Raw genomic sequence first — 27364 nt, forward strand, 5'->3', positions numbered from 1 at the left:
TACAAAATACTTTATAATGAAAGAAAGGAAAGACAAGAGACGTTTGTCTCAAACTTTGGTGTATTTTATATGGACATTTGCCAGCCAATTTATAAGAAAATTAGATGATCATGTATGGAATATGATTGGCCAGCAAGTCCTTTAATGAATGGACATAAAATGTCCAACAAAGTGGCCAATAAAAGACCACAAAAGAGCCAACAAGGCACATAGTCTATGGCCAAAAGTAGGCCACATATATTACAATACTCATAATATATTTGTATATGCAATGCATTTTTCCTTCTCAATTTACTAAGTGGGAGAGACGAAGAGAAAGAAGAAATGGAAAAAAGGAGCATAGTTCTATTTCTTTGCTTCATTGTTATGGCCATGCCAATGGTTCAAGACGTTGACTTAGGACCCAAAGCTGTTGAAAAATGGTTCACAAAACTTCCCCATGCAGAGCAAAAGGTAACCAAATTTCATTTTTATTTCCACGACATACTCAGAGGTAAGAATCCAACTGCAGTTCAAATAGCCCAGTCCAATACAACTGCAAAATCCCTAACTTTGTTTCGGTTTGTTGCAATGATGGATGACCCATTAACAGTTGGGCCAGAGCCCAATTCAACAATAGTAGGCCGAGCCCAAGGAATATATGGTTCAGTTGATAAAAAAGAAGGTGCCCTTCTCATGAACCTCAACTTTGTGTTCACCAGTGGTAAGCTCAATGGTAGCATATTGAGTGTACTTGGCCGGAATCATGTGTTTAATGAGTATCGTGAAATGCCGATCGTCAGTAATTCTGGAGTTTTTCGGTTGGCTTAGCGAATTGACCCTGCAAAGACTGTTTGGTTCAACATAACCAATGGGGATGCTATTGTTGAGTATAATGTTATAGTCTTACATTACTCACATATAGTCGTACATTACTCACAATAATTTAAAGTTTTACATGTTGATTTTCTGTCAAGACGCAAAATCCAACTAGTCGTGATGATACCTAATCCAACCTGCTAGGTAAGACAATTAGCAATAATAATCCAATTCATTGAGATTTACTGAGAAATGTAATGATAATATAACTGCACTTCTATACAAAGAATTCCCAAAGACTGATAGTACAAATCATGAGTTTTAAGATTTAGAGTTTACAAAGCTGGTATGAAATAAATACATCACCTGTTTGAAATATACATGAACAACTTAATAATTCTAAAGCTACCAAGAACAAAAGGCAGCAATGACCGGAACATATGTACGTCTTAAATGCCTGCTCGCGCTATACACAACAACATTAGCATCGAAAATCTGTACGCAAGGTACATAAGTGTAGTATGAGTACAACCGATCTTATGTACTCAATAAGTAACAAACCTAACATTAGGTTGAAAGTAGTGACGAGCTGGGACAAAGGTCGGAGTCCAACATCAATAGCCAACAACAGTTCATAACAATATAATAAGAGTGATAAAAGAAATAACTCAGAGATATAATGCTCAGCTCATTTACAGTTACGGAAAATAGTCATACTTTTCAGATATAACAGTAACACCCAAATCCTTCACCAAAATCATAAAAATATAAGTAAGTCAGAAACCTTTGATTTTCCCAAAAACTTTCAACAACAAATAACATGATTTAATTTCAGATAGCATGAGAAAAGTATATCTCTATGCCTACATATCAATTTGCATGTGAAGTCATAAATGTCACAAAACCGTGAAACATGGAGAGATGCATCTCTATGCCTGCTTGTCAAGTATACATGTCAGATGCAATATGTCACAGTGATAAACTCATGTACTCATACTCTCAGAGTACTCAATATCACAGTTTCACACTCCCATTCATAACGCTCAATCACTCAGTCACTCAGCACTGAACATGGCAGATCCAACCCAGGGCAGATCCAACCCAAATGAATCAATAGCAACTGCGCTCACTGTGGGTGTGCAGACTCTGGAGGGGAAGATCCAGCCCAAGCGCTATAATAAGCCAATCATGGCATGAATCAATAAAGCTTGCTGCAGCGTGCAGTCTGATCCCATCATGAATCAAAAATACCTGCTGCGGCGTGTAACTTTATCCCATCATGAATCAATAATACATGTTGCGGCGTGTAGCCCAATCCCATCATGAATCAATAATACATGTTGCGGCATGTAGCCCGATCCCATCAATATCACTCACAATCTGGTTCTCAGGCCTCAACTCAGTCATCAATCTCTCCAGTCTCTCGGTCTCACAATGTCATGAAAATCATCCCAAAAATGATGATATGATGTATCAATAAATGAAAACAGAGACTGAGATATGATATGCAAATGAATCAGTATGATTGAGTATGTAATTGCAATGTAAGAAAATGACTCAATAACAGAAATGACCTTAGTGGGTCTAAACAAGATAAGCATATAGCCTAGACATGGTTTCTAATATGGATCACAGTTCAATTACTCTAGCACATAGAAATTTTATGATTAGAAACAAGATTAGGTCACTACAGAGTACCACATAATAAATCTAGTCATGATTCACATGGTGCACACCCACACGCCTGTCACCTAGCATGCTTGTCATCTCAACACCAACACATAACACATACATTCAGGGGTTCATACCCTCAACACCAAGTTTATAAGTGTTACTTAACTTGAATAAGCCAAATCCAATATCGAGCAAGCCAAACGATGCTCCAAAAATGACATCCCGCGCGTACTGACCTCCGAGAGGCTCGAAACTAGCCAAAAGCAACTCAAATACATCAAATAATGCATAAGGAAACAACCCAATTGATAAAGGTTGAATCTTTAATCAAAAACTTCAAAGTCAACAAAAATTTCAAACCCGGGCCCGCACCTTGGAACCCTATAAAACTCATAAAATCCGACAACCCATTCAAATATGAATCCAATCATACTAGTTTCACTCAAATCCAACTCCGAATTGACGTTCAAAACTAAAAAATTTACTATATGAAATGTTAGACAAAACCCCCCAAATTTCTCTTTTGAATTCATCAACCAAATGCCAAAAATGAGAATAGATTCATGAAATAAAATCCAAACTGAGTAGAGAACACTTACTCCACTCCATATGATGAAAATCGCTTCAAATATCGTCTCAATCCGAGCTCCAGAGCTCCAAATATGTAAATATGGCTGAAACCCCCAAAATTAGAGTGCTTATAATCACTAGGCAAATCAATGAATTGCGATCGTGGAAATACCATCGCGATCGCGAATAAGAAAAGGCACTGCTCCTGAATAATTACACTATGCGATCGTAGCAACAGACTCGCGAAAGCGATACACAAGACTGACAGAACTATGCGTTCGCGGAAACAACCTCGCAAACGCAAAGAGATAACCTGTATTCTGCCCAGCTCAGTCCCAAACACTACACGAACGAGATGAAGACCATCCCAACTCTACGCAAATACGGCCATCCAATCGCGACCGTGATGAAGATAATGCCCAGCTCCAGATTTCATCTACACGATAGAATACTAATCTTCTTGATCGCGAAGGATAGTCGAGGCAGCAGAAACCAACAGCAACCAACAATGAAAACATGAAGAAACATGTAACGACCCAACCGGTCGTTTTGCCTTCTAGAACCCCGCCCCCCTAAATAAGACTCCTCGTATGTGATTTTACTATTTTATGACTTGAGGTGATGGTTAGTTCCGGAATTTGAAGGGTTCGGGTTGAAAACGGAACACTTAGTTCCTTAGTTTGGCTTTATAAAGGATACGTTTGACTCCGATCAACATTTTGAGTAAACGACCCCAGAATTGGGATTTGACGGTTCCAATAGGTTCATATGATGATTTTGTACTCGGCGTATATTCGAATTGGGTTTTGGACGACCCAGGAGCGTTTTAGCGCTTAAGAGTGAAAGTTGGCTATTTGAAGGTTTAAAGTTCTTCAAGTTTGGTTTGGAGTAGGTTTTGGAGTAATCATGGTCCGTTTGGAGTTCCGTGCCTGAGAATAGTTCAGTATGGTGATTTAAGACTTACACGCAAAATTTGGTGCCATTCCGAGTAGTTTAAGTATCTTTCGGCGCATTCGGAGTAAGTTTGAAAAACTTGAAATTTCCAAGTTGAATCAATTTGGTTTGGGGTATGATTCTTAGTTTTGATGTTTTTTACGCATTTTGAGGGTTCGAGCAAGTCCATTTTATGATTTCAAATTTATTGGTATATTCGGGCGGGGCCCTGGGGGCCTCGGGTGTTAATCAGACAAGGCTCGGACCAAGTTTTGGACTTAGGAGCAATGGCTGAAGCTTTCCAGCTTCTGGTGTAACCGCACCTGCGCATGGACAACCGCAAGTGCGAGCTCGCAGATGTGAGCAAGAAGCCGTAGAAGCGGTCCAGTGGGGGCAGCTCAGAAGCCGCAGGAGCGGAGCCATTGGGCACACCTGCGAGCGCGCAGGTGCGAGGGAGGAGCCGCAAAAACGACCTAGCCGCAGAAGCGGGCAAATGGTCCGTAGGTGCGGAATTTGGCCCAACTGGAGGAGACTGCATCTGCGAGGATTTTTTTGTAGATGCGGGACCATAGAAGCGGCCGTACCTCCGCAGGTGCGAAAATCACATAAGGCAGAACCTTCATTTAAGTCGGGGTTTGAGTATTTTTGACTCATTTGCTTCATTTTTGGGCCGATTTTGGAGCTTCTTGAGAAGGGTATTCACCTAGCAACTTGGAGTAAAGTTAATTCTACCTATTGTGAGTTAAATACTTAGATTATGGGTAGATTTTAACATGTAAATTAATGATAATTGTGGGTTTAGATGAAAAACCTAGGTTTTTATAAAAATGAGATTTTAACCACGAAAATGGTTATGGAATGGGATAAAAATTGTATATTTGAGTTCTTAAGGTTATGAGTGACGATTCCCTCCGAATATTTTCGGAATGCACGTGGGCTAGGGGTGAAGTTTAGAAATTTTACCAATTTGGGTTGGGTAATTACTCTAATAGATAAATTATGTAATTTTAAGTATTTATTGATTAAATTATATAACATTTGGCTAGTTTCGGATTTTTCGGCACCAATTGAGGCTTTAACGCAAAATTGTGACCGGGAAGTGATCTTTGAGATGAGGTAAGTCTCTTGTCTAATCTTGTAAGAGAGAATTTATCCCATAGGTGTTTTAAATAAATAATTATTCCTAATTGTGGGGGGTTACGTACGTATGAGGTGGTGAGAGTTTGTACGTAGCTACAATTATGCTATTTTTCGGGTAGTGTAGGACCCAATTCATGAACTATTTGGAATGTTTGCACCATACTTGATAGTTTAAAAATGCCTAAATTATATTGGTATTTGTTGGAGAAATTGTAAAAGTTCGCTAGTGAAATTCGTATTATTTTTGTATAAAACCTAAAAAATGTTTAAGTCAAATGCTTATAAAATATCCTTCTCTTCTTGTGGAGCGGGCCGAATGCCTCGACAGTAGATAGATTTATCTATGGTTCATGCCGCTCGACCCTCGGCAGTGTACACATTATTACGGATCGGGTCGTACAACCTCGACATAAATCATGCTTAATAATAACAATTACATGGTGTCTTGACATTATTATTGCAGCTTGTGAAGATAAATGACTTATTGGAAATTATTAAATTGGGAAGGAATTATTTATTCTTGCTTGTTAAGGAAATTTGTTATTATTCACATAAATCGTGTTTATTTAAATATTCTTATCTTAATATTATTGACCCATAGTAAGTGTCGAAGTCGACCTCTCGTCACTACTTCTTCGAGATTAGACTTGATACTTATTGGGTACACGTTGTTTACGTACGCATGCTTCACTTGCTACACCTTTTGGTGCAGGATCTGAGACAGGTGCATCAGGCGGTCCTACCAGCGCACATCCCAGATATCCTGAGGCTTAGTGGTGAGCTACTTTTTGAGACGTTCTGCAGCTCCTAGAGCCTCTCCTCTGTATTTGTATTCTGTCTATTTCATGTTCAGGCAGTAGTTGAGTTTTGTATAATCTACTAGATGCTCATACACTTGTGACACCAGGTCTTGGCACACACGCTAGTAGAATTGTGGTCTTGAACTATTACTTGGTTTTATTTATTTAAACATTTTATTTTCTTAAATCTTTCGAATAAGGAAAGTTTAATTACTCGGAAACTTATTAAAAGAGAAAATATATGTTTAATTCATTAGTTGGCTTGCCTAGAGGTGACGTTGAGCGCCATCATGGCCTATAGGTGAAATTGGGTCGTGACAACATGGTATCAGAGCACTAGGTTCACGTAGGTCTCACAAGTTATGAGCAGACCTAATAGAGTCTTGCGGATAGGTATGGAGACGTTTGTACTTATTTTCGAGCGGCTATAGGGTGTTAGGAAACTACCTTTCTTCATATTCTATCGTACAGTTGACGTAATACTATGTATCTTTCCCTTATTCTCTCACAGATGGTGAGAATGCGCTCTACGGAGGTTCCAAACCAGGGAAGAGCTGCTCCTCCTATTGCTAGAAGTCGAGGCAGAGGTCGGGGGAGGGCTCCAGCCCATGGTAGGGGATGAGGACGTCCCAGAGTTGCTCCAACTATGCCGCCATTGGATCCAATAGAGGATCCTATTATTGGGGAGCAAGGCGAGGTGCCTGCGGCAGAGCCAACTTTGGCGGATTTCACAACCGCTCCGGGATTTCAGGAGGTCATGGATCGTATGATGCGGTTCATGGATACTATGACTCAAGCCATTTTATTTTCGGTAGACCCAACCACATCTCAGGTGGAAGAGGGAGCACAAACCTCTACCGCGCAGGCTCCTGGGCAGGCAGCTGCTGTATATCAGACCGAGGGTGCACTACCCGTGGGTGCAGCTCAGCCAGTGACGGTAGCTACACCGGAGCCCATACCAGTTGTGGTCGGTGATCCGCACAAGCTATTGGACAGATAGACTAGGGTTCATCCTCCTGCTTTCGGAGGTGAGCGACATGAGGACCCCCAGGATTTTATTGATCGGTGCAGGGACAGACTGCACAACATGAGGATACTAGAGTCCCACGGGGTAGGCTTCACTACCTTTCAGCTAGAAGGCAGGGCCCGTAGGTTGTGGCAGTCACATCTTCTTGGCAGACTAGTAGGTTCTCCTTCTATGACTTGGGAATAGTTCACACACGTCTTCTTGGACAGATACATTCCACCCTCTCAGAGGGAAGAGTTGCGATTCCAGTTCGAGCAACTCCAACATGGTCAGATGTCAGTGACCGACTATGAGGTGAGGTTCTCTGAGTTGTCTCGCCATGCACTTATGATACTACCTACCAATACAGAGAGAGTGCGGAGGTTTGTCGCCAGATTGCACTCTGGTATTCAGGCCACCATGACTTGAGAGGTAGAGATGGGGACTTCTTACGAGCTAGTTGTGAAGATATCTTGGAGGATCGAGGGTGTCCGTCAGCAGAGCCGAGAGTAGGCGGCGAGGGATAAGCGGTTTCGATATTCAGGAGAGTTCAGTGGTGCCCCAGCTGGGGGTAGAGGTTAGTTCATGAGGGGTCAGTCCAGCATGCCCCCTTATCTAGCACCGCCACCTCCTCGGGGTGCTCCTGTGCGACCTTATTTCAGTGCTATGCCAGAGAGTTCTTACCGCCCACTAGCTATCCAGGGTTCCTTCAGTGGGTATTCAGGCCATCAGGGCCAGACTTTAGGTCAGCAGTCTATCGTACCGATGGGTTGTTTCGAGTGCAAGGATTTCAGTCATGTACGGAGATTCTGCCCCAGGCTTCAGGGAAAGGTAGTGCAGTAGGGTCAGTAGCCTATGATTACAGCACCGGTTGTTCCACCAACCGTCCGACCACCCAGAGGTGGAGGGAAGGTTGGTAGGGGCCATTATAGAGGTGGAGGCTAGTCAGGTAGAGGCCAGTCAGGTGGCGCTCCAGCTAGATTCTATGCGTTTCTGGCCAGACCAGATGTAGTGGCCTCAGATACCGTGATCACATGTATTATTTCTGTCTGCGGTAGAGATGCTTCAGTATTATTTGATCCAGGGTCTATGTATTCATATGTGTCATATCTGTTTACTCATTTCCTAGGTGTTTCTCGTCAGTCCTTGGGTACCCCTATTTATGTGTCCACTCATCTAGGTGATTCTATTGTTGTGGATCGGATCTACCGGTCCTGCATTGTTACATTTTGTGGTTACTAAACTAGAGCATATCGTCTGCTGCTTGATATGATCAACTTTGAGATCATCCTGGGAATGGAATGGTTATATCCATATCATGCCATCCTAAATAGCCATGCCAAGACCGTTACCTTGGCAATGCTAGAGTTGCCTAGATTGGAATGGAAGGGTTCGTCTATTAGTGCATCTAGTCAAGTTATTTCCTTTTTGAAGGCTTGACACATGGTCGAGAAGGGTTGTTTGGACTATTTGGCCTATGTTTGGGATACTACGATAGAGACTCCGGTGATTGATTCGGTGCCCGTAGTCCGAGAGTTCTCTGATGTGTTTCCTTCTGATCTTGTAGGCATGCCTCCAGATCGTGATATTGATTTCTATATTGATTTTGTCCCAAGTACCCATCCTATATCTATCCCACCGTACCGTATGGCTCCAAAAGAGTTGAAGGAACAACTTGAGGAGTTGCTAGCAAAGGGGTTCGTCAGGCTAAGTGTGTCGCCTTGGGGCGCACCGGTATTATTTATGAAGAAGAAGGATGGGACTATGTGGATCTGTATTGATTATCGCCAATTGAACAAAATTATTATTAAGAATAAGTATCCGTTGCTGCGTATTGATGATTTGTTTGACCAGTTGTAGGGTGCCAGAGTGTTCTCTAAGATCAGCTTGAGATCGGGGTACTATCAGTTGAAGATTCGAGATTCGGATGTTCCGAAGACTGCTTTCCGGACTAGATATGGCCATTATGAGTTTCTAGTAATGTCATTCGGTATGACTAATGCCCCGACGACATTTATGGATCTGATGAACCGGGTGTTCAGGCCGTATATCGACTTGGTTGTCATCGTCTTCATTGACGACATTTTGATCTATTCACTTAGTATGGAGCAGCACAAGCAACATTTGAGAGTGGTGCTTCAGACCTTGCAGGGACAAAAGTTATATGCTAAGTTCTCCAAGTATATATTTTGGCTAGACTCTGTAGCATTCTTTGGACATATTGTATAGGGCGAGGGTATTAAAGTTGATCCTAGAAAGATCGAGGCAGTTTAGAATAGGCATCGTCCCACCTCGACGACTGAGATCAGGAGTTTTCTGGGGTTAGCAGGTTATTATCATCGGTTTGTGGAGAGCTTTTCATCTATTGCAGCACCTTTGACCAAATTGACCAAGAAGGGTGCTCCGTTCCGATGGTCCGATGATTGTGAGGTGAGCTTTCAAAAGCTCAAGACCGCATTGACTTCAGCATCGGTGTTAGTGTTGCCTTCTGGTTCAGGGATGTATATAGTGTATTGCAACACTTCACGCGTTAGCCTAGGTTGTGTATTGATGCAGGAGGGGCGAGTTATTGCATATGATTTACGTCAACAGAATAACCACGAGAAGAATTACCCGGTACATGATTTAGAATTGGCCGCGATAGTTCATGCTCTTAAGATCTGGAGGCATTATCTTTATGGGGTGTCCTGTGAGGTTTACACTGATCATCGCAGCTTGCAGCATTTGTTCAAATAAAGGGATCTAAATATGAGACAACGCAAGTGGCTTGAGTTACTAAAAGATTATTATATTACTATACTTTATCATCCGAGCAAAGCAAACGTAGTTGCAGACGCCTTGAGCAGAAAGGCAGAAAGTATGGGTAGTTTGGCCTTCATTTTAGCTGAGGAGAGGCCATTAGCTTTGGACATTCAGTCCTTGGCTAACAGACTTGTAAGGCTTGATATTTCAGAGCCTAGTCGAGTTCTTACATGTGTTGTTGCCAAGTATTCACTATTTGAGCGGATTAAGGCTCGCTAGTTTGATGATCCACACTTGTTGGTTCTCCGAGAGACAGTACTATGGGGTGGTGCCAAGGAGGTTACTATTGGTAAAGATGGTGTTCTGGGACTCCAAGGTCTTCCATGTGTTCCTAATGTGGATGGGTTGAGGGAAAATATCCTAGAAGAGGCACACAATTCGCGGTATTCTATTCATCCAGATGCTACGAAGATATATCGCAACCTGAGGCAACATTATTGGTGGCGGCGGATGAAGAAAGACATAGTTGAGTATGTATTCAGGTGCCTAAATTGCCAGCAAGTTAAGTATGAGCACCAGAGGCCAGGTGGCCTACTTCAGCAGATGACTATACTAGAGTGAAAATATGAGCGCATTACTATGGACTTCGTAGTTGGGTTGCCGCGGACCTTGCGGAAGTTTGATGCAGTTTGGGTCATTGTCGACAGGTTGACCAAGTCGGCACACTTCATTCCGGTTGTGACTACGTATACTTCTGAGAGGTTGGCCCAGATTTATATTTAGGAGATAGTTCAGATCTTAGAGGATATGCTCAGGGAATGTGTGATTGACTTCGGAGGTCAGTGGGATCGTTTCTTGCCTTTGGCCAAGTTTGCTTATAATAACAGTTACCAATCCAGCATCGAGATGGCTCCATTTGAGGCTTTATATGGTCGGCGATGTCATTCACCCATCGGGTGGTTTGAGCCCGGTGAGGCTAAGTTATATGGTACTGATTTGGTGAATGATGCCTTCGAAAAGTTAAAGTTGATTCAGGAGCGACTTCGTATAGCACAGTCCAGACAGAAGAGTTACGCGGATCAGAAAGCACGTGATTTATCATTTATGGTGGGCGAGAAAGTTCTCTTGAAGATTTCACCGATGAGGGGAATCATGATATTCGGGAAGAAGGGTAAGTTGAGCCCAAGGTTTATAGGCCCATTTGAGGTGTTGAGACTAGTTGATGGAGGTTGCTTATGAGCTTGCCTTGCCTCCCAGTCTATCGGGAGTTCATCTGGTTTTCCATGTATCTATGCTAAGAAAGTATCATGCCGACCTATTGCATGTGTTAGACTTCAGCACAGTTCAACTAGATGAGAGCTTGGGTTATGAGAAGGAGCCAGTTGCCATTGTTGATAGGCAGGTTCGCCAATTGAGGTCTAAGAGGATTTCTGCGGTAAACATTTAGTGGCGGGGCCAACCAGACGAGGAAGCGACTTGGGAGGCCGAGGAGGACATATAGAGAAGATATGCACACTTATTCAGTACTCCAGGTATGATTCTAAACCCGTTCGAGGACGAACGTTTGTTTAAGAGGTGGAGAATGTAACGACCTAAGCAGTCATTTTGCCTTCTAGAACACCGTCCCCATAAATAAGACTCCCCATATGTGCTTTTACTGTTTTATGATTTGTGGGGATGGTTAGTTCAAGAATTTAAAGGATTCGGGTTGAAAATGGAACACTTGGTTCCTTAGTTTAGCTTTTTAAAGGATAAGTTTGACTTCGATCAATATTTTGAGTAAACGACCCCGGAATCAGGATTTGACATGGTTCCAATAGGTTTGTATAATGATTTTGGACTCGGGCGTATGTTCGAATTGGGTTTTGGACGACCGGGAGCGTTTCAGCGCTTAATAGTGAAAGTTGACTATTTGAAGGTTTAAAGTTCTTCAAATTTGGTTTGGAGTAATCGAGGTCCGTTTGGAGTTCCGAGCATGGGAATAGTTTCATATGGTGATTTAAGACTTGCATGCAAAGTTTGGTGTCATTCCGAGTAATTTAAGTATGTTTCGACGCGTACGGAGTAAGTTTGAAGAACTTGAAATTTCCAAGTTGAATAAATTTGGTTTGGGGTATGATTCTTGGTTTTGATGTTGGTTTACGCATTCCAAGGGTCCTAGCAAGTCCGTTTTATGATTTCAAACGTGTTGGTATGTTAAGTCGGGGTCCCGGGGGCCTCGGGTGTTAATCGGACGAGGCTCGGACCAAGTTTGGACTTATAGGCAATGGCTGAAGCTTCCAGTGTAATCGCACTAGCGCATGGACAGCCGCATGTGCGAGCTCGCAGATACGAATAAGAAGTCGTAGAAGCAATCTAGCGGGGGCAACTCAGACGCTGCAGGAGTGGAGCCATTGGGCGAACCTACGAGCGCTCAGGTGCGAGGGAGGAGCCGCAGAAGCAACCTAGCCAAAGAAGCGGCGCGAGACCCGCATAAGCAGGAAAAATGGTCCGCAGGTGCGAAATTTAGCCCAACTCGAGGAGACCGCATCTGCGAGGATTTTTTCGCAGATACGGGACCGCAAAAGCGATCGTACCTCTACAAGTGCGAAAATCACAGAAGGTAGAACCTTCATTTAAGTCGGGGTTTGAGTATTTTTGACTATTTTCTTCATTTTTGGGGCGATTTTGGAGCTTCTTGAGAGGGGTATTTGTAAGGCCCCGTAAAAAAATCCTAATGATTTAAGTTTATAAAGTGCGTCAACAGTATTTGGGAATAACGTATTTGAGTATTAAATGAGTCATATGGGATAGAGCCACATCATGTTGAATTGATAATGTATGTTTGTGGTGTGTTGGAACATACTAAGGAGTTTTGGAATTGGCAGGAACTTGTGTGGAACAAGTTGGACACATTAAGTGGTAAAGATATTTCAATTGGCACAAGACCCAACTTCAAATGAATAGAACTCCCTAAATATAATGACTTAGGTGGTGATGTACCTATCAAATTAAATCCCTTTGAGTCTAGTTTCCAACGCATCAAACCGTTCATCATTTGGATATTTCTATAGAAAGTTATGGCCATTTTACCGGACCTATGTCATATGCGTGACCGCCCATATTTGAGAGTTTCTGCCTCAGGTGTGCGGCCAGATACGCGGCCACTTGCCCAGGTGCACGGCTGCGCATGTAGGATCTCATTTAATACCCCCAAGGCCGGGTAAGATTCAAACCCCTAGTCTTTAATTTCGAGTTTGGGGTAAAAGATGGGTGATTTGGAGTATGATTTTTGGGTGTAAGAGTATTAATTATACATGCTTGTACCAATAAGGTTTGTAGGAAGATTGTTGAGCTAAAATAAGTAAAGATTGGGTTGTGGAATGAAAGAAATCTTGTAGAAGAACCTTGTAGCTAAATTTGCACACCTAGTGTTTGATAAAATGCTCAAAGGAGCTGAAACCAAGAATATCTCCCTAATTTGTGTTCAGTTTTGTTATGTCTCAAATAGATTGGGATTGCTAGAATTTTCGGAACGTTGTAGTAATTTAAGGAAAGCTCAAAGCAAGGTATGTTGGCTAAACTTCTTTCCTAGAATTGAATTGCATGATGTTCTTATAAGTCCCGAGTTATTCTTTATAAATCAATTATTCCGAATAAGCTTTGTGTTGAAAGGTGTATGTTCAAAATGTGTTCCGAATGCTCTTATTATATGATTTTATCCTTCGGGAATGTGTTCAAAGCATGAGTTGGGTATAAAAATGTTATGACTCCAAGTAGTGTTTCAAGTGAAGGCTATTATGCCAAATTGTGTAAGAAGTCTCAATGTGCATAAGACTCTTAATTGATCATAGGTGTACTAAAAGTTGTGATTAGAGATTCCTTGTTGTCGGTAATCTATATAGATGCTTGAAAGTGAAAGTAGTGAGTTGGGGATATAAAGTGTGAATACCGTGCCAAGAATGAAAGTTATACTTGTAGCCAATAGCGCCAACGAAGTGAAATGATGTGTGAAATGTTATGAAATGAGCCTTGATTCAACTATTCCAAATTGACTCCAAAAATAGAATTATCCAAAAGCTTATGTACTCACGTCATGTCCTAATGTGGTTGTTCTAACTAATTCTATACTTGGTGGGTATTTCCAATATGTTTTGAGTTTTTACATATTCATGAGTTGAAATTGTGTATTGGCCTTTTTGGGGAAAGGTATTGCAAGAGTATTATATATGATGATATTTATGATGATAATCCTTGAAAGTAAAGAATGAAAGTGCGGAATATGATATGCGGCCATAGTGCCATGAATGAAGAATAATATGTATAGCCAAGGGAGCCAATGAAATAATGATGTTGTACGTAGTTGAAAGTACTAATGAAGTGATATATGGTGTGAAAGGTTATGAGATGAATGTATTTGTACTTTTGTTTCCAATGTGTTCTAAGCCCCTACGTACTTGCGAGTAAAGACTATGATGTTCCTAAATGTTCTAAATGTTCATAATGTTGTATGATCTCCCATGGCAAGTACAAGTAAATGATAATATGAACATGAAATATGGTCGTTACCTAAGTGAGAATTATGAAGTGTTGTATGTCCCAATGGTTTCAACTATAGTTGTACACTTCTGAAATAATGTATGTAAATGACTTCGATTGTTAAGTCCCCAAGAGTCATGAACCTAGATAATGACCTCAAGAGGTCAAGGGAGTGAATAATGAGATGGAAGGGAGATGTCCTTTGTTAAATGATGATGGACCTTAAGAAAAAGAATTGGGCCCATGTGCTATTGAAATCGACTTATTGATTTACCATGCATGTACTAATGTAAAGAGTTGTGTTTCTCCATGATGAGCATGAATATGAAGTATTCTAATGATATGAGTAATTACGACCTTAATTGTAATGACAAACAATGTGCTTTGAGTTTATATATGATATTGTGATTGGGATTACACCTTCAACCGCATACATTGGGGTGAGGTGGTAGGGCCGCTTTGTGTTGGGATTGTGGTATTATGATACACTTCCACCCGCATATATTGGGATGAGGCGGTAGGGCCACTTATGTCGGGATTGTGGTATTGTGATACACTTTCACCCGTATATATTGGAGTGAGGCGGTATGGCCGCTTGTGTTGGGATTGTGGTACCGTGATACTCCTCCACCCGCATTTATTGGGGTGAGGTGGAGGGCCGCTTTGTGTGAAGATGGTTATAGAGGATCCCCGAATTATTATTTATAAATGATTAATGAAAGCTCTTAGTAAATTGGCTCGACGTTGACGGTTATCTAAGCCCTTTTATTGTTACCATGATTTATCATATTCATGTTGTATTTTCAAGCCTTGAATAGGTGTATTTGTATTCTGTAAGTAAACACTATGAACGGCTTATTAAACACACATGTGTATTGTATAGGTGATACTGTGAACTATCTATGAGACGCATAGGTGTATAATATGATATGTGAACACTAAGGACGGTCTATGAAATGTTTATGTGTAAAATAAGGGAGGAAGGTGCTACTTTCATTGGCCTTGTTTGTACATGTTGTTACAATTACATTATATTATGTATTCCACGTATAGATCATATGGGCATTCTATTTTGAAAGAGAATTTTTAGCTATACATACTAGCGCTATTCGACAGTACTAACGTCCCTTTTGCCGGGGGCGCTGTATCTTTAATGGATGTAGGTGGTTCTACAACAGGTGACATTGATCAGTGATAGCAGTATACTCTTTTCAGCTGATTTGGTGAGCCCCACTTCATTTCGGGGTCATGTATCTTTTATTTCTCATGTACTTTGTGGTTGAGGTATAGCCGGGGCCTTGTTGCCGACATTTCCATATTACTCTTCTATTATACTTAGAGGCTCCGTAGACAGGTTGTGGGTTGTGGTTGATGTTGGGAATTGAACTAGAAATGTTGATATTTGGAAATCATGTTTTTTTCTTTTCATTAATTCTATAAACTCGTAATATTTTGAAAATTATGAATGAAGCTGCTAATGAGAATGAAAAGGAAGTTGTTAAAAAATCTTTTTAGTGTTTGATTAATGGAGTACTTCTCCTCCTTATTCATGGATGAGTTTGGGTAGAAGGAAATCTAATAGTCTTGCTCGGCCGGTTTCTCTCGGTTGAGCGCCGGTCGCGCTCCCCGAATTTGGGCGTGACACTATTTACCTAGCAACTTGGAGGTAAGTTAATTCTACCTATTGTGAGTTAAATACTTAGATTATGGGTAGAGTTTAACATGTAAATTAGTAAAAAAATATGGTTTTAGATGAAAAACCTAGGTTTTGATAAAAATAAGATTTTAACCACGAAAATGGTTATGGATTGTGATAAAAATTATAAATTTGAGTTTTTAAGGTTATGGGTGACGATTCCCTCCGAACCTTTCCAGAATCCGGGCACGCGGGCCCGAGGTGAAATTTAGGAAATTTATCAATTTGGGTTGGGTAATTAATATAATAGATAAATTATGAAATTTTGAGTATTTATTGATTAAATTATATAACATTTGGCTAGTTTCGAATTTTCGGCATCAATTGAGGCTTTAACGCAAAATTGTGACCGGTGTGAGCTTTGAGACGAGGTAAGTCTCTTGTCTAACCTTGTAAGAGGGAATTTACTCCATAGGTATTTTAAATAAATAATTGTTCCTAATTGTGAGGGGCTACGTACGTATGAGGTGACGAGAGTCCGTGCGTAGCTACTATTATGCTATTGTCCGGGTAATTTAGGACCCAATTCATGAACTATTTGGAAATTTTGCACCATGCTTGATAGTTTTAAAATGCCTAAATTATATTGGTATTTGTAGGGAAAATTGTGAAAGATCGCTAGTGAAATTCGTATTATTTTGTATAAAATATCCTTCTCTTCTTGTGAAGCGGGCCGAACGCATCGGGTAGATAAATGCATCTATGGTTCGTGCCGCTCGATCCTCGACGGTGTACACATTATTCCGGATCAGGCCATAGGACCTCGGCATAAATCGTGCTTAATAAGAATAATTACACGGTGTCTTGACATTATTATTGCAGTTTGTGAAGATAAATGACTTATTGGAAATTATTAAATTGTGAAAGAATTATTTATTCTTGCTTGTTAAGGAAATTTGTTGTTATTCCCATAAACCGTATTTATTTAAATATTCCTATCTTAATATTATTGACAGTGTCGAAGTCGACTTCTCGTCACTACTTATTCGAGATTAGATTGATACTTACTGGGTAAACGTTGTTTACGTACTCATACTACACTTTTTGGTGCAGGATCTGAGACATGTGCATTAGGCGGTCCAACCGGCGCGTATCCCAGATATCCTGAGGCTTAGTGGTGAGCTGCTTTATGAGCCATTCTGCAGCTCCTAGAGCCTCTCCTTTGTATTTGTATTATGTTTATTTCATGTTCAGACAGTAGTTGAGTTTTGTATAATCTACTAGATGCTCATACACTTGTGATACCATGTCTTGGCACACACGCTAGTAGATTTATGGTTTTGAACTATTACTTGGTTTTATTTATTTAAACCTTTTATTTTCTTATATCTTGCAAATAAGGAAATTTTAATTACTCGAAAACTTATTAAAAAAGGAATTATATGTTTAATTCATTAGTTGGCTTGCCTAGCAGTGACGTTGGGCGCCATCACGACCTATAAGTGAAATTGGGTCGTGATAAAAAATGGTCCGAAATCAATCCGACACTTGCCCGAACTCCTCGGGACCCCGCCCGAATATACCAACAAGTCCCATAACCTAAAACAGATCTATTTGAGGCCTCAAATCATGCATAACAACATCGAAACGATGAATCGCACCTCAAATCAAACTTAATGAACTTTTAACTTTCAAAATTCGCACCGAAACATATCAAATCAACACAGAATGAACTCAAATTTTGCACACAAGTCCAAAATGACATAACAAAGCTATTCCAATTACCTAAACCATAATCCGAACCCGATTTTATCAAAGTCAACTCCCGGTCAAACTTATGAACCTTTTAAACCTTCAAATTTCCAACTCTCGCCAATTAGCACCGAAACCTTCTAGAAATATCCAAATGCAAATCCGGGTATACGATCGAGTCCAAAATCACCATCCGGACTTAATAGAGATGTCAAAACTCCGAATCGAGGTCAAATATTTAAAAAGTCAAACTTGGTCAACTCTTACAACTTAGAGTTTCAATCATGAAATTCATTCTTTCAAATCACTTTCGAATCACCTGAAAATCAAAATTGACGATTCACACAAGTTATAATACATCATACGATGCTGCTCAAGGCTTCAAATAGTTGAAGAAAATGCAAATTCTCAAAAGGACCGGTCGTGTCGTTACATTTTCATTTGTAATTTTCTATCTTACTCAATAGTTCTATAGTCGTAAAATAATAACTAATATTGTAGTAATTTTTATAAATATTATCCGACTACAGTTTCGACTGTAGTTGTCGGACATGAAGTTAAAAAATGTAGAAATTTTCGAGTACAGTAGTCTGAATTTATTTTCCGACTTATCATTTTCCGACTATACAAAACGATCAGAATGTAGTCGGAAAATTGGACATTGCAACTACTATACGACTATTTTAGTAGTTGGAAAACTGTGATTTTCTGATACCGTTGTATATGTTTAAGATACTAAATAATCTAAACATATATATTCAACGAACTGAGATATACACAATTAACTAACACCTAAAAATATGTTATGACTATGTACTGGTAGATGTAATGAAAATAAAAAGTCGTTATTATCTGGAACTGAAAGCTGGCATATTGTAAAAATCATGCGGGCAACTAACTAGATGATATTAAACAATCTGTGATAGCAATTATACAATATATTTTTCCATTGTGTATAGATATCAAATAAGATCATGCGGTAGTTATTTTGCTAACTACTCATCCAATATGAATGTTAATAATTATCATCTAAATGGATATATAGTTTAGAAATAATTATCAAGTTATCTTAATTACACAAAAAAATGTATGTAGGAAAGATCATATGCACACAATTGTGTGAGGCCTTTTGGTGAAACCGTGCCGGCTTGACCCAATTTAACGTGGTTTGGTCAATGTGACCTACGTCAACACGCGAAGAGGAGCAATTTTACTTTATCAATAAGAGTACAAAAGAGATTACAAAATTAGAGTAAATATTCTAATTAGCCCCAAATACCCCAAGAGAATAACCTTACAAGATCACTCTAAAGAAAGAATTTACACAAGTGTTTCCCAAAACACAATCGCTTACAAAATACTCTATAATGAAAGGAAGCGAAGACAAGAGACGTTTGTCTCAAACTTTGGTGTATTTGATATGGAAATTTGCCAACCTATTTAAAAGAATATGAGAAGGTCATATATGGAATATGATTGTCCAGCAAGGCCTTTAATGAATGAACATAAAATGTCCAACAAAGTGACCAATAAAAGACGACATAGAAGCCAACAAGGAACTTACTCTATGGCCAAAAGTAGGCCACGTATATTACAATACTCATAATATATTTGTATCTGCAATACATTATTCCATCTCAATTAACTAAGTGGGAGAGACGAAGAGAAAGAAAAGATGGAGAAAAGGAGCCTAGTTCTATTTATTTGCTTCATTGTTATGTCATGCCAATGGTTCAAGACGTTGATTTAGGACCAAAGGTTGTTGAAAAACGGTTCGAAAAACTTCCCCATGCAAAGCAAAAAGTAACCAAATTTCATTTTTATTTCCACAACATACTCAGAGGTATGAATCCAATTGCGGTTCAAGACACTCACAGTCAAAATAACATGTGCAATATAGCAATATACAATAGTACTGAAAAACAACTAGCAATGATAACAACAAAAATCAACTAATGATATAAATAGATATATAGTTTAGAAATAATTATATAAATGGATATATAGTTTAGAAATAATTATCAAGTTATCTTAATTGCACAAAATAATATATGTAGAAAGGTTCATATTCACACAACTGTGTGAGGCCTTTTGGTAAAACCGTGCAGGCTTGACCCAAATTAACATGGTTTGGTCAAAGTGACCTACGTCCACACGTAAAGAAAATAAATTTTACTATACCAATAAGAATATAAAAGAGATTATAAAATTATAGTAAATACAGTAAATAGTCACAAATACCCCAAGAGAATAACGTTACAAGATCACTCCAAAGAAAGGATTTACACAAGTGTTTTCCAACACTCAATCTCTTACAAAATACTCTATAATGAAAGAAAGGAAAGACAAGAGACATTTGTCTCAAACTTTGGTGTATTTCATATGGACATTTGCCAGCCAATTTATAAGAAAATGAGATAGTCATGTATGGAATATGATTGTCCAGCAAGGCCTTTAATGAATGGACATAAAATATCCAACAAAGTGGCCAATAAAAGACCACAAAAAAGACAACAAGGAACATAGTCTATGGCCAAAAGTAGGCCACGTATATTACAATACTCATAATATATTTGTATATGCAATGCATTATTCCTTCTCAATTAACTAAGTGGGAGAGACGAAAAGAAAGAAGAGATGGATAAAAGGAGCCTAGTTCTATTCATTTGCTTCATTGTTATGGCCATGCCAATGGTTCAAGGCGTTGACTGAGGACCCAAGGCTATTGAAAAATAGTTCGAAAAACTTCCCCATGCAAAGCAAAAGGTAACCAAATTTTATTTTTATTTCCACGACATACTCAGAGGTAAGAATCCAATTGTAGTTCAAATAGCCAGTCCAATACAATTGCTAAATCCCCAACTTTGTTTGGATTTGTTGCAATGATGGATGACCCATTAACAGTTGGGCCAGAGCCCAATTCAATAATAGTGGGCCGAGCCCAAGGAATATATGGTTCAACTGATCAAAAAGAAGGTGCCCTTCACATAAATCTCAACTTTGTGTTCACCAGTTGTAAGTTCAATGATAGTACATTGAGTGTACTTGGTCGGAATCCTATGTTTAATCAGTACCGTGAAATACCGATCGTCAGTAATTCTGGAGTTTTTCGGTTGGCTCAGCGAATTGCCACTACAAAGACCGTTTGGTTCAACATAACCAATGGGGATGCTATTATTGAGTATAATGTTATAGTATTACATTACTCACATATAGGCTTACATCACTCATAATAATTTAAAGTTTTACATGTTGATTTTCATTTTTAATTTCCTATTTTACTCAATAGTTCTATAGTTTCTCTATTTTGTCATAAAAAAGGATGTGTATTGCTGATCAATAAAATAAGACGTTTAAGATGTTTTGAATTGAATGGATAACATCTTAATTTCTTACACTACCAGAAAATTGCTCTTCTCCAACTACTAATTCCGGCTACAAAACAATAGTAAGAAATTTTCGATTACAGTTGCAACGAATCGATCGGTTGTTTTGCTTTCTAGATTTTCGTTCTCCTAATTAAGACATCCCGTATGTGCTTTTCCCATTTTATGACTTGTGAAGATGGTTGGCTTGGATTTAAAAAGTTCGGGTTGAAATTAGAACACTTAGTTCCTTAATAGTGGCCTAAGATGACCAAGTTTGACTTGAGTCAATATTTTGAGTAAACGATTTCGGAATCGGGATTTGATGGTTCCAATAGATTTGTATGGTGATTTTGGACTTGGATATGTCTTCAGATCGAATTTCGGGTGTCCTGAGAGCATTTCGACGCTTAATGTTGAAAGTTGGTGCATTGAAGGTTTTCAAGTTCTTTAAATTTGGTTTGAAGTAGACTTTGATGTAATCGAGTTTTGTTTGAAATTTTGAGCCTGGGAATATATCTGTATGGTAATTTATAACTTGTACGCAAAATTTGGCATCATTCCGAAGTGCCTAAATATGATTCGGCGCGTTCAGATCTAGTTAAAACGTTTGAAGTTCATAAGTTGATCAATTTAATTTTGAGGTGCGATTAATAGTCTCGATATTTTTTTTACATGTTTCGAGGATTCGAATAGATCCGTATTATTTATGGACTTGTTGGTGCGTTTGGACGGGGTCCCGAGTGGCTCAAGTGTGTTTCGGACTACCCGGAGCTAAGTCAAAATTTTCAGAAAATGCTATTTTGTTTCCTTCTTCGCGAATGCGGAGAAGGAATCGCGTTCGCGATGAAGGAATCGCGTTCGCGATGAAGGAATAGGTCTAGGTGGAATTTTTTCCTATGCGTTTGCGGGTGAGTGAATACGTTCGCGATGCCCTGGGCCACTGGCCTTCGCATTTGCTATTAGGCCTTCGCGATCGCGAAGTGTGAGGCTTGCTGGGGAGGGGGTCTATTAAAGGCCTTTGCATTTTCATTGACGCTGTCGCGTTCACGATGGTCATGTTAGCTAAGACTTCGCGTTCGTGAGTTTGGTCTCGGTTTCGCGAAGGGAAATTTTCCAGGCTTGGGCATTTTTCATTCGAGATCGCGGGTGACCTATCGTGACCGTGAAGAAGGAATCACTAGGCAGAATACATTTTAAAGTCGGGACTTAGGCTTAGTTTTCACATTTCTTATTGTGTTGGACGAATTTGGATCTTCTTGGGGAGGGGAGGGGTTCATCAAGCACTATAAGGTAAGTGATTCTTTCCTAATGTAAGTTAAATACATAGATTATGGGTAGATTTTAACATTTAAAATGAGGAAATTTTAGGATTTTGTTGGAAAACCTAGGTTTTGATATAAATGGGATTAGGCCAAGAAAATAATTATGCAATTGAGTAGAAATTATATATTTGTATTCGTGAGGTTATGGGTAATATTTATTTTTGAAAATTTCCGGAATTCGGGTAACTGGGCTCGAGGGTGAATTTTAGGAACCTTCCAAATCGGGTTGGGTAATTACTCTAGTCGTTAAATTATAAAATTCTGAGCACTTATTGATTAGTTTATATGATTTTTGATTAGCTTTGGATTGCTCGACTTCGTTTGAGGAGTTCTAGTGAGGTTAAAGAGCCGGTTAGTGGACTTGAAAGCGAGGTAAGTCCCTTGCCTAATCCTTGTAAGAGGGAATTTATCTCCTTAGGTGTATTAATTATTGTGTGCTACTTGTTGTGGGGAGCTACGTACACACGTGGTGACGAGAGTCCGTACGTAGCTATATCCATGTTATGCTCGGATAGACTTAGATTCACATCATGCCTTATTTGTGCTATTTGTATCTATCATGTGTATTGATTTCCTTGATTATGTCTGAGAATAAGGATTATAATAAAGATACTGATTTATCCTCTTACTTTGGAAAATATTTGATGAACTATGGATCTGTGTCTTCTCGACTCACATGTACTTTCGCGAGCGAGGTAAGTTTCTCTACTCTTATAGGATGGGGCCTTCGCCTCAGCAGTGTATTAAATTACTCTTAGGGGATCAGGCTGTTTGCCTCGGCAGTGTATTAAATTACTTTTATGGGATCAGGCCATTCACCTCGGCAGTATGGTAACACTATTCTTATGGGATCAGGTCGTTCACCTCGGCAGTACTGAGTACCACTATTCCAATGAGATCAGACCGTTCACCTCGGCATCTTTGTGCTTAATACTCGAGAATAGATTTGGTTTGTTGAGTTAGCATCTTCAAGGCCGGTTATGACATGTTTAGTGACTTTATATAGCCTCATGCGGGGAATTACGGTAATTGTTTTTTTCTGTTTCATTGCTACTTATTGTACATTCTCCATGTCTACTTTATGTATTTTTATTACTGTTTGACTACTACTAAGTGTCAAATCTCCCACTCGTCACTACTTCTTTAAGGTTAGACTGGATACTTATTAGGTACGTGTTGTTTTACGTACTCACGCTACACTTCGGCTTTGAATGTGCAGGTACTGAGACTGTCACGACCCAAATCCGTAATAGGCCGAGACTGTACCTAACTCCGCCGTTAGACAAGCCCACAAGTGTATCTACAATTGATTGACCCCTTTTTAACAATTTAATACAAAAGTCTTTCCTTTTTAGAGAACACTTTAAAATAGAGTTCGTGCAACCGTGACAAATATTTAAACAAAATACCAACATAATAAGTGCATACTCTAGGGTGGTAGAAATAACGAGTATAGCAGTACATAAATGCTACAAATTCCCAAAACCCGGTGTCACAGGTACATGAGAAATCTAGAGAATATACAAAACTATTAAAAATTCTATCAGAAAGTAATAGACATGAATAATAAATATGATGGAAGGAGACTCCGGTGCTGCGGATCGTAGCAAGGCAAACATCTCACCGCTAAGTCTCCGTAGATGATCGGCTATGCACCCGCGTGACTATTGGTGGAACCTGTCTCAGTACCTACACATCAGTGCAAAAATATAGTGTCAGTACGGAGAACAATGCGTACCCAGTAAGTATCTAGTCTAACCTCGAAAAAGTATTGATGAGGGGTCGACTTGACACTTACTAGAGGTCAATAATAATAATAAAAGTGCATAAAGTAGACATGGTGAGCATACAACAGGTATCAATGAGACAAATAGAATCAACTACAATAAATATAACAGGAGTTCATATCACATCACTAACATCTCATAACTGGCCGTGAAGGCCCTAACTCAATTAAGCACGAAGTTGGAAAACCTAGGTTTTGATATAAATGGGATTAGGCTAAGAAAATGATTATGGAATAGAGTAAAAATTATATATTTGTATTCGTGAGGTTATGGGTAATATTTGTTTACGAAAATTTTCGAAATTCAGGCAACTGGGCTTGAGGGTGAATTTTAGGAACCTTCTAAATCGGGTTGGGTAATTACTCTAGTGGTTAAATTATGAACTTCTGAGCACTTATTGATTAGTTTATACGACTTTTGATTAGCTTCGGATTGCTCGGCTTCGTTTGAGGAGTTCTAGTAGGTTAAAGAGTCGGTTAGTGGACTTGAAAGCGAGATAAGTCTCTTGCCTAACCTTGTAAGAGGTAATTTATCCCCTTAGGTGTATTAATTGTTGTGTACTACTTGTTATGGGGAGATACGTATGCACGTGGTGACGAGAGTCCGTACGTAGCTATATCCATGTTATGTCCGAGTAGACTTAGATTCACATCATGCCTTATTTGTGCTATTTGTATCTATCATGTGTATTGCTTTCCTTGATTATGACTGAGAATGAAGATTAGAATAAAGATACTGAATTTCCTTTGATGAACTATGGATCTATGTCTTCTCGAATCATATGTACTTCCACGAGCGAGGTAAGTTTCTCTACTCTTATGGGATCGGGCTATTCGCCTCGGTAGTGTATTAAATTACTCTTATGGAATCAGGTCATTCATGTCAGCAGTGCATTAAATTACTTTTATGGGATCAAGTCGTTCACCTCGACAGTATGGTAACACTATTCTTATGGGATCGGGCCGTTCACATCGGCAATACTGAGTACCACTATTCCTATGGGATCGGACCGTTCGCCTCGGCAGCTTGGTGCTTAATACTTGAGACTAGATTTGGTTTGGTAATAGTTGAGTTAGTGCCTTTAAGGCAGGTTATGACATATTTAGTGACTTGATATAGACTCATTTGGGAAATTACTATAATTATTTTTATATGTTTCGTTGCTACTTGTTGTACATTCTCTATGTCTATTTTATGTATTTCTATTGCTGTTTGACCACTAGTAAGTGTCAAGTCGACCACTCGTTACTACTTCTTCGAGTTTAGACTAGATACTTACTGGGTACGTGTTAGTTTACGTACTCACGCTACACTTCTGCATTGAATATGCAGGTACTGAGACAGGTACTGCCAGTGGTTACTCGGGCGCGTAGCCACTCTTCTACGGAGACTTAGTGGTGAGTTTCTTGCCTTGCTTCAATCTTGTGATGACCTGATAGGTTATCTAGAATTTCAACCCTTAATTCTGTGTTTTGAAACTTCAAATAGTTCCTTTAATCCTTTCTCGATTTGCGTGCATAGTTCGTAGCTTTTTTCGAAAGGCTCTTATGTGAAATGATTGATTAAAATGTGAATTCGTGCCTTAAAAATTCATTTGAGTTGACTTCGGTCAATATTTTGAGCAAACCCGGATTTGTGTTTTGACAATCCCGGTGGGTCCATATCGTGATTTGGGACTTGGGCGTATGCCCGGAATCGAATTAGGAGGTCCCCACCTCGGGTTATTGTAATTTGTTGAAAATTTAAATTTTAAAGGTTTAAAGAATTTATAAATTTAACCGCAGTTTGACTTTATTGCTACCGGGTCTTGATTTTGGTTTTGGAGCTTGGTATATATTCATTATTACAATTATGACTTGTCTGCAAAATTTGGAGCAAAACAGAGTTGATTTGATGTGATTCGGATGTCCGGTTGTCAAAATGAAAGTTCTTAAGTTTTATTGAAAATTTCATTCGTTTTGTTGTCCGATTCGTAGTTTTAGGTGTTATTTTAGTTTTTTTGATTGTGCGAGTGAGCGAGTTCGTATGATGTCTTTGGACTTGTATGCATGTTTGGTTTGGAGCCCCGAGGGCTTAGGTGAGTTTCATATAGGCTTTAGAGTGGTTTTAGACTTAGAAAATAGCTTGTGAAAAATATTTTCTGGTGTAGGTCTCTGACCTCACAATTGCGAGGTCAGTGTTTGCAGTTGCAAAAAAACAAATTGCTGTCATGTTCGCAATTGCGAAGAGGGGTTGGGTCATCTGAGGTCGCATTTGCGATCAAAAGGGTCGCATTTGCGAATGACCATAGTTCGCATTTGCGAAAAAATCATCGCAAATGCGATGATTGCAGAGATGGAGCTTCTTCGCATTTGCGAAGTATGTCTCACATTTGCGGGGTTCGCAATTGCCAACGCCAGGTCACAATTGTGACATCTGCGCCTGGTCAAAAGCTGAGATAGACGGGATTTTAACCCATTCTCTCAAATTCTCAATCCTAAACACCCTAGAGACGATTTTTCCAATAGCTTTTCTTCCTCAATTCATTGGTAAGTGATTCTAACCTACTTTCTTTCAATTACCCAATACACTTCATAAGATTTCAACCTTAAATTTAGAACTTCCATGGTAAAAATTGGGGATTTAGGTAGAATTAGAATTTTTTGTAAAATTGGAATTTAGACCTCGAATTAAGGTTGGATTTCTAAACAAATTGCATAACCGGGTCCGGGGGTGAATGGGTAATAGGGTTTAGGTCCGAACCTCGGGTTTTGACCAAGCGGGCCTGGGGATTTACCTTTGTTGACTTTTTTAATAATGATCTAAATTGAAACTCTTTCATTCGTGAGTAGTTTCTAAAGTTTAATTTGAATTGTTTGGTTAATAATTTTCTAGATTGTGTTGGTTCGGATGCTTGTTCGAAAGGCAAGGCCATGATTGAATTTTGAGTTGATTGCGAAGTGAGGTAAGTGTCGGGTTTAACCTTGATTTAAGGGAATTAGGAACCCTTGAGTTATGTGCTATGTGAAATTCATGTGTTGCGGCGTATATGCGAGGTGACGAGTGTATATACGTCGCCAAAATACTTGTTTCTCTGTTTGTCCCGCATTTCATGAATTATTTAATTGCATGCCTTAACTGTTACATGTTTTAATTGCTTCCCATGCCTTATTTTCTACTTGTCACTTATTATTGTCATGTTAAGAATGTTAGAATTTCCCGTGCTTCCATGATTTACTACTACTTCTTGAAATGACTTATTTGTACCGTTAGTTATCACTTATTTGAATTGTCTTGCTGCTTAGTATTCATTATGGTAGATTCTTAATTTGAGACAAG

At 39.3% G+C, this 27364-nt stretch overlaps 1 protein-coding gene, 1 long non-coding RNA gene and 1 pseudogene across 2 annotated transcripts; 2 read left to right on the forward strand and 1 right to left on the reverse strand.

Moving 5' to 3' along the window:
• Positions 1-267: 267 nt before the first annotated feature.
• On the forward strand, positions 268-955 carry LOC107783735 (dirigent protein 23-like). Its single transcript, XM_016604755.2, has one exon. It carries the CDS (start codon positions 325-327, stop codon positions 808-810), a length of 486 nt encoding a protein of 161 aa, XP_016460241.1. The 5' UTR covers positions 268-324; the 3' UTR covers positions 811-955.
• Positions 956-17482: 16527 nt separating this feature from the next.
• Positions 17483-19954, reverse strand: LOC107783737 (uncharacterized). Its single transcript, XR_001647510.2, has 2 exons — positions 19811-19954; positions 17483-17888 (listed from the first exon to the last, which is right to left on the reverse strand). It is a non-coding gene; the product is annotated as an uncharacterized LOC107783737 (long non-coding RNA).
• A 230-nt stretch (positions 19955-20184) lies between these two features.
• Positions 20185-21581, forward strand: LOC142177975 (dirigent protein 22-like; annotated as a pseudogene).
• The last annotated feature ends 5783 nt before the right edge of the window (positions 21582-27364 follow it).

The sequence above is a fragment of the Nicotiana tabacum genome, chromosome 24 (genome assembly GCF_000715075.1).
Source record: "Nicotiana tabacum cultivar K326 chromosome 24, ASM71507v2, whole genome shotgun sequence".
Classification (NCBI taxonomy): Eukaryota; Viridiplantae; Streptophyta; class Magnoliopsida; order Solanales; family Solanaceae; genus Nicotiana; species Nicotiana tabacum.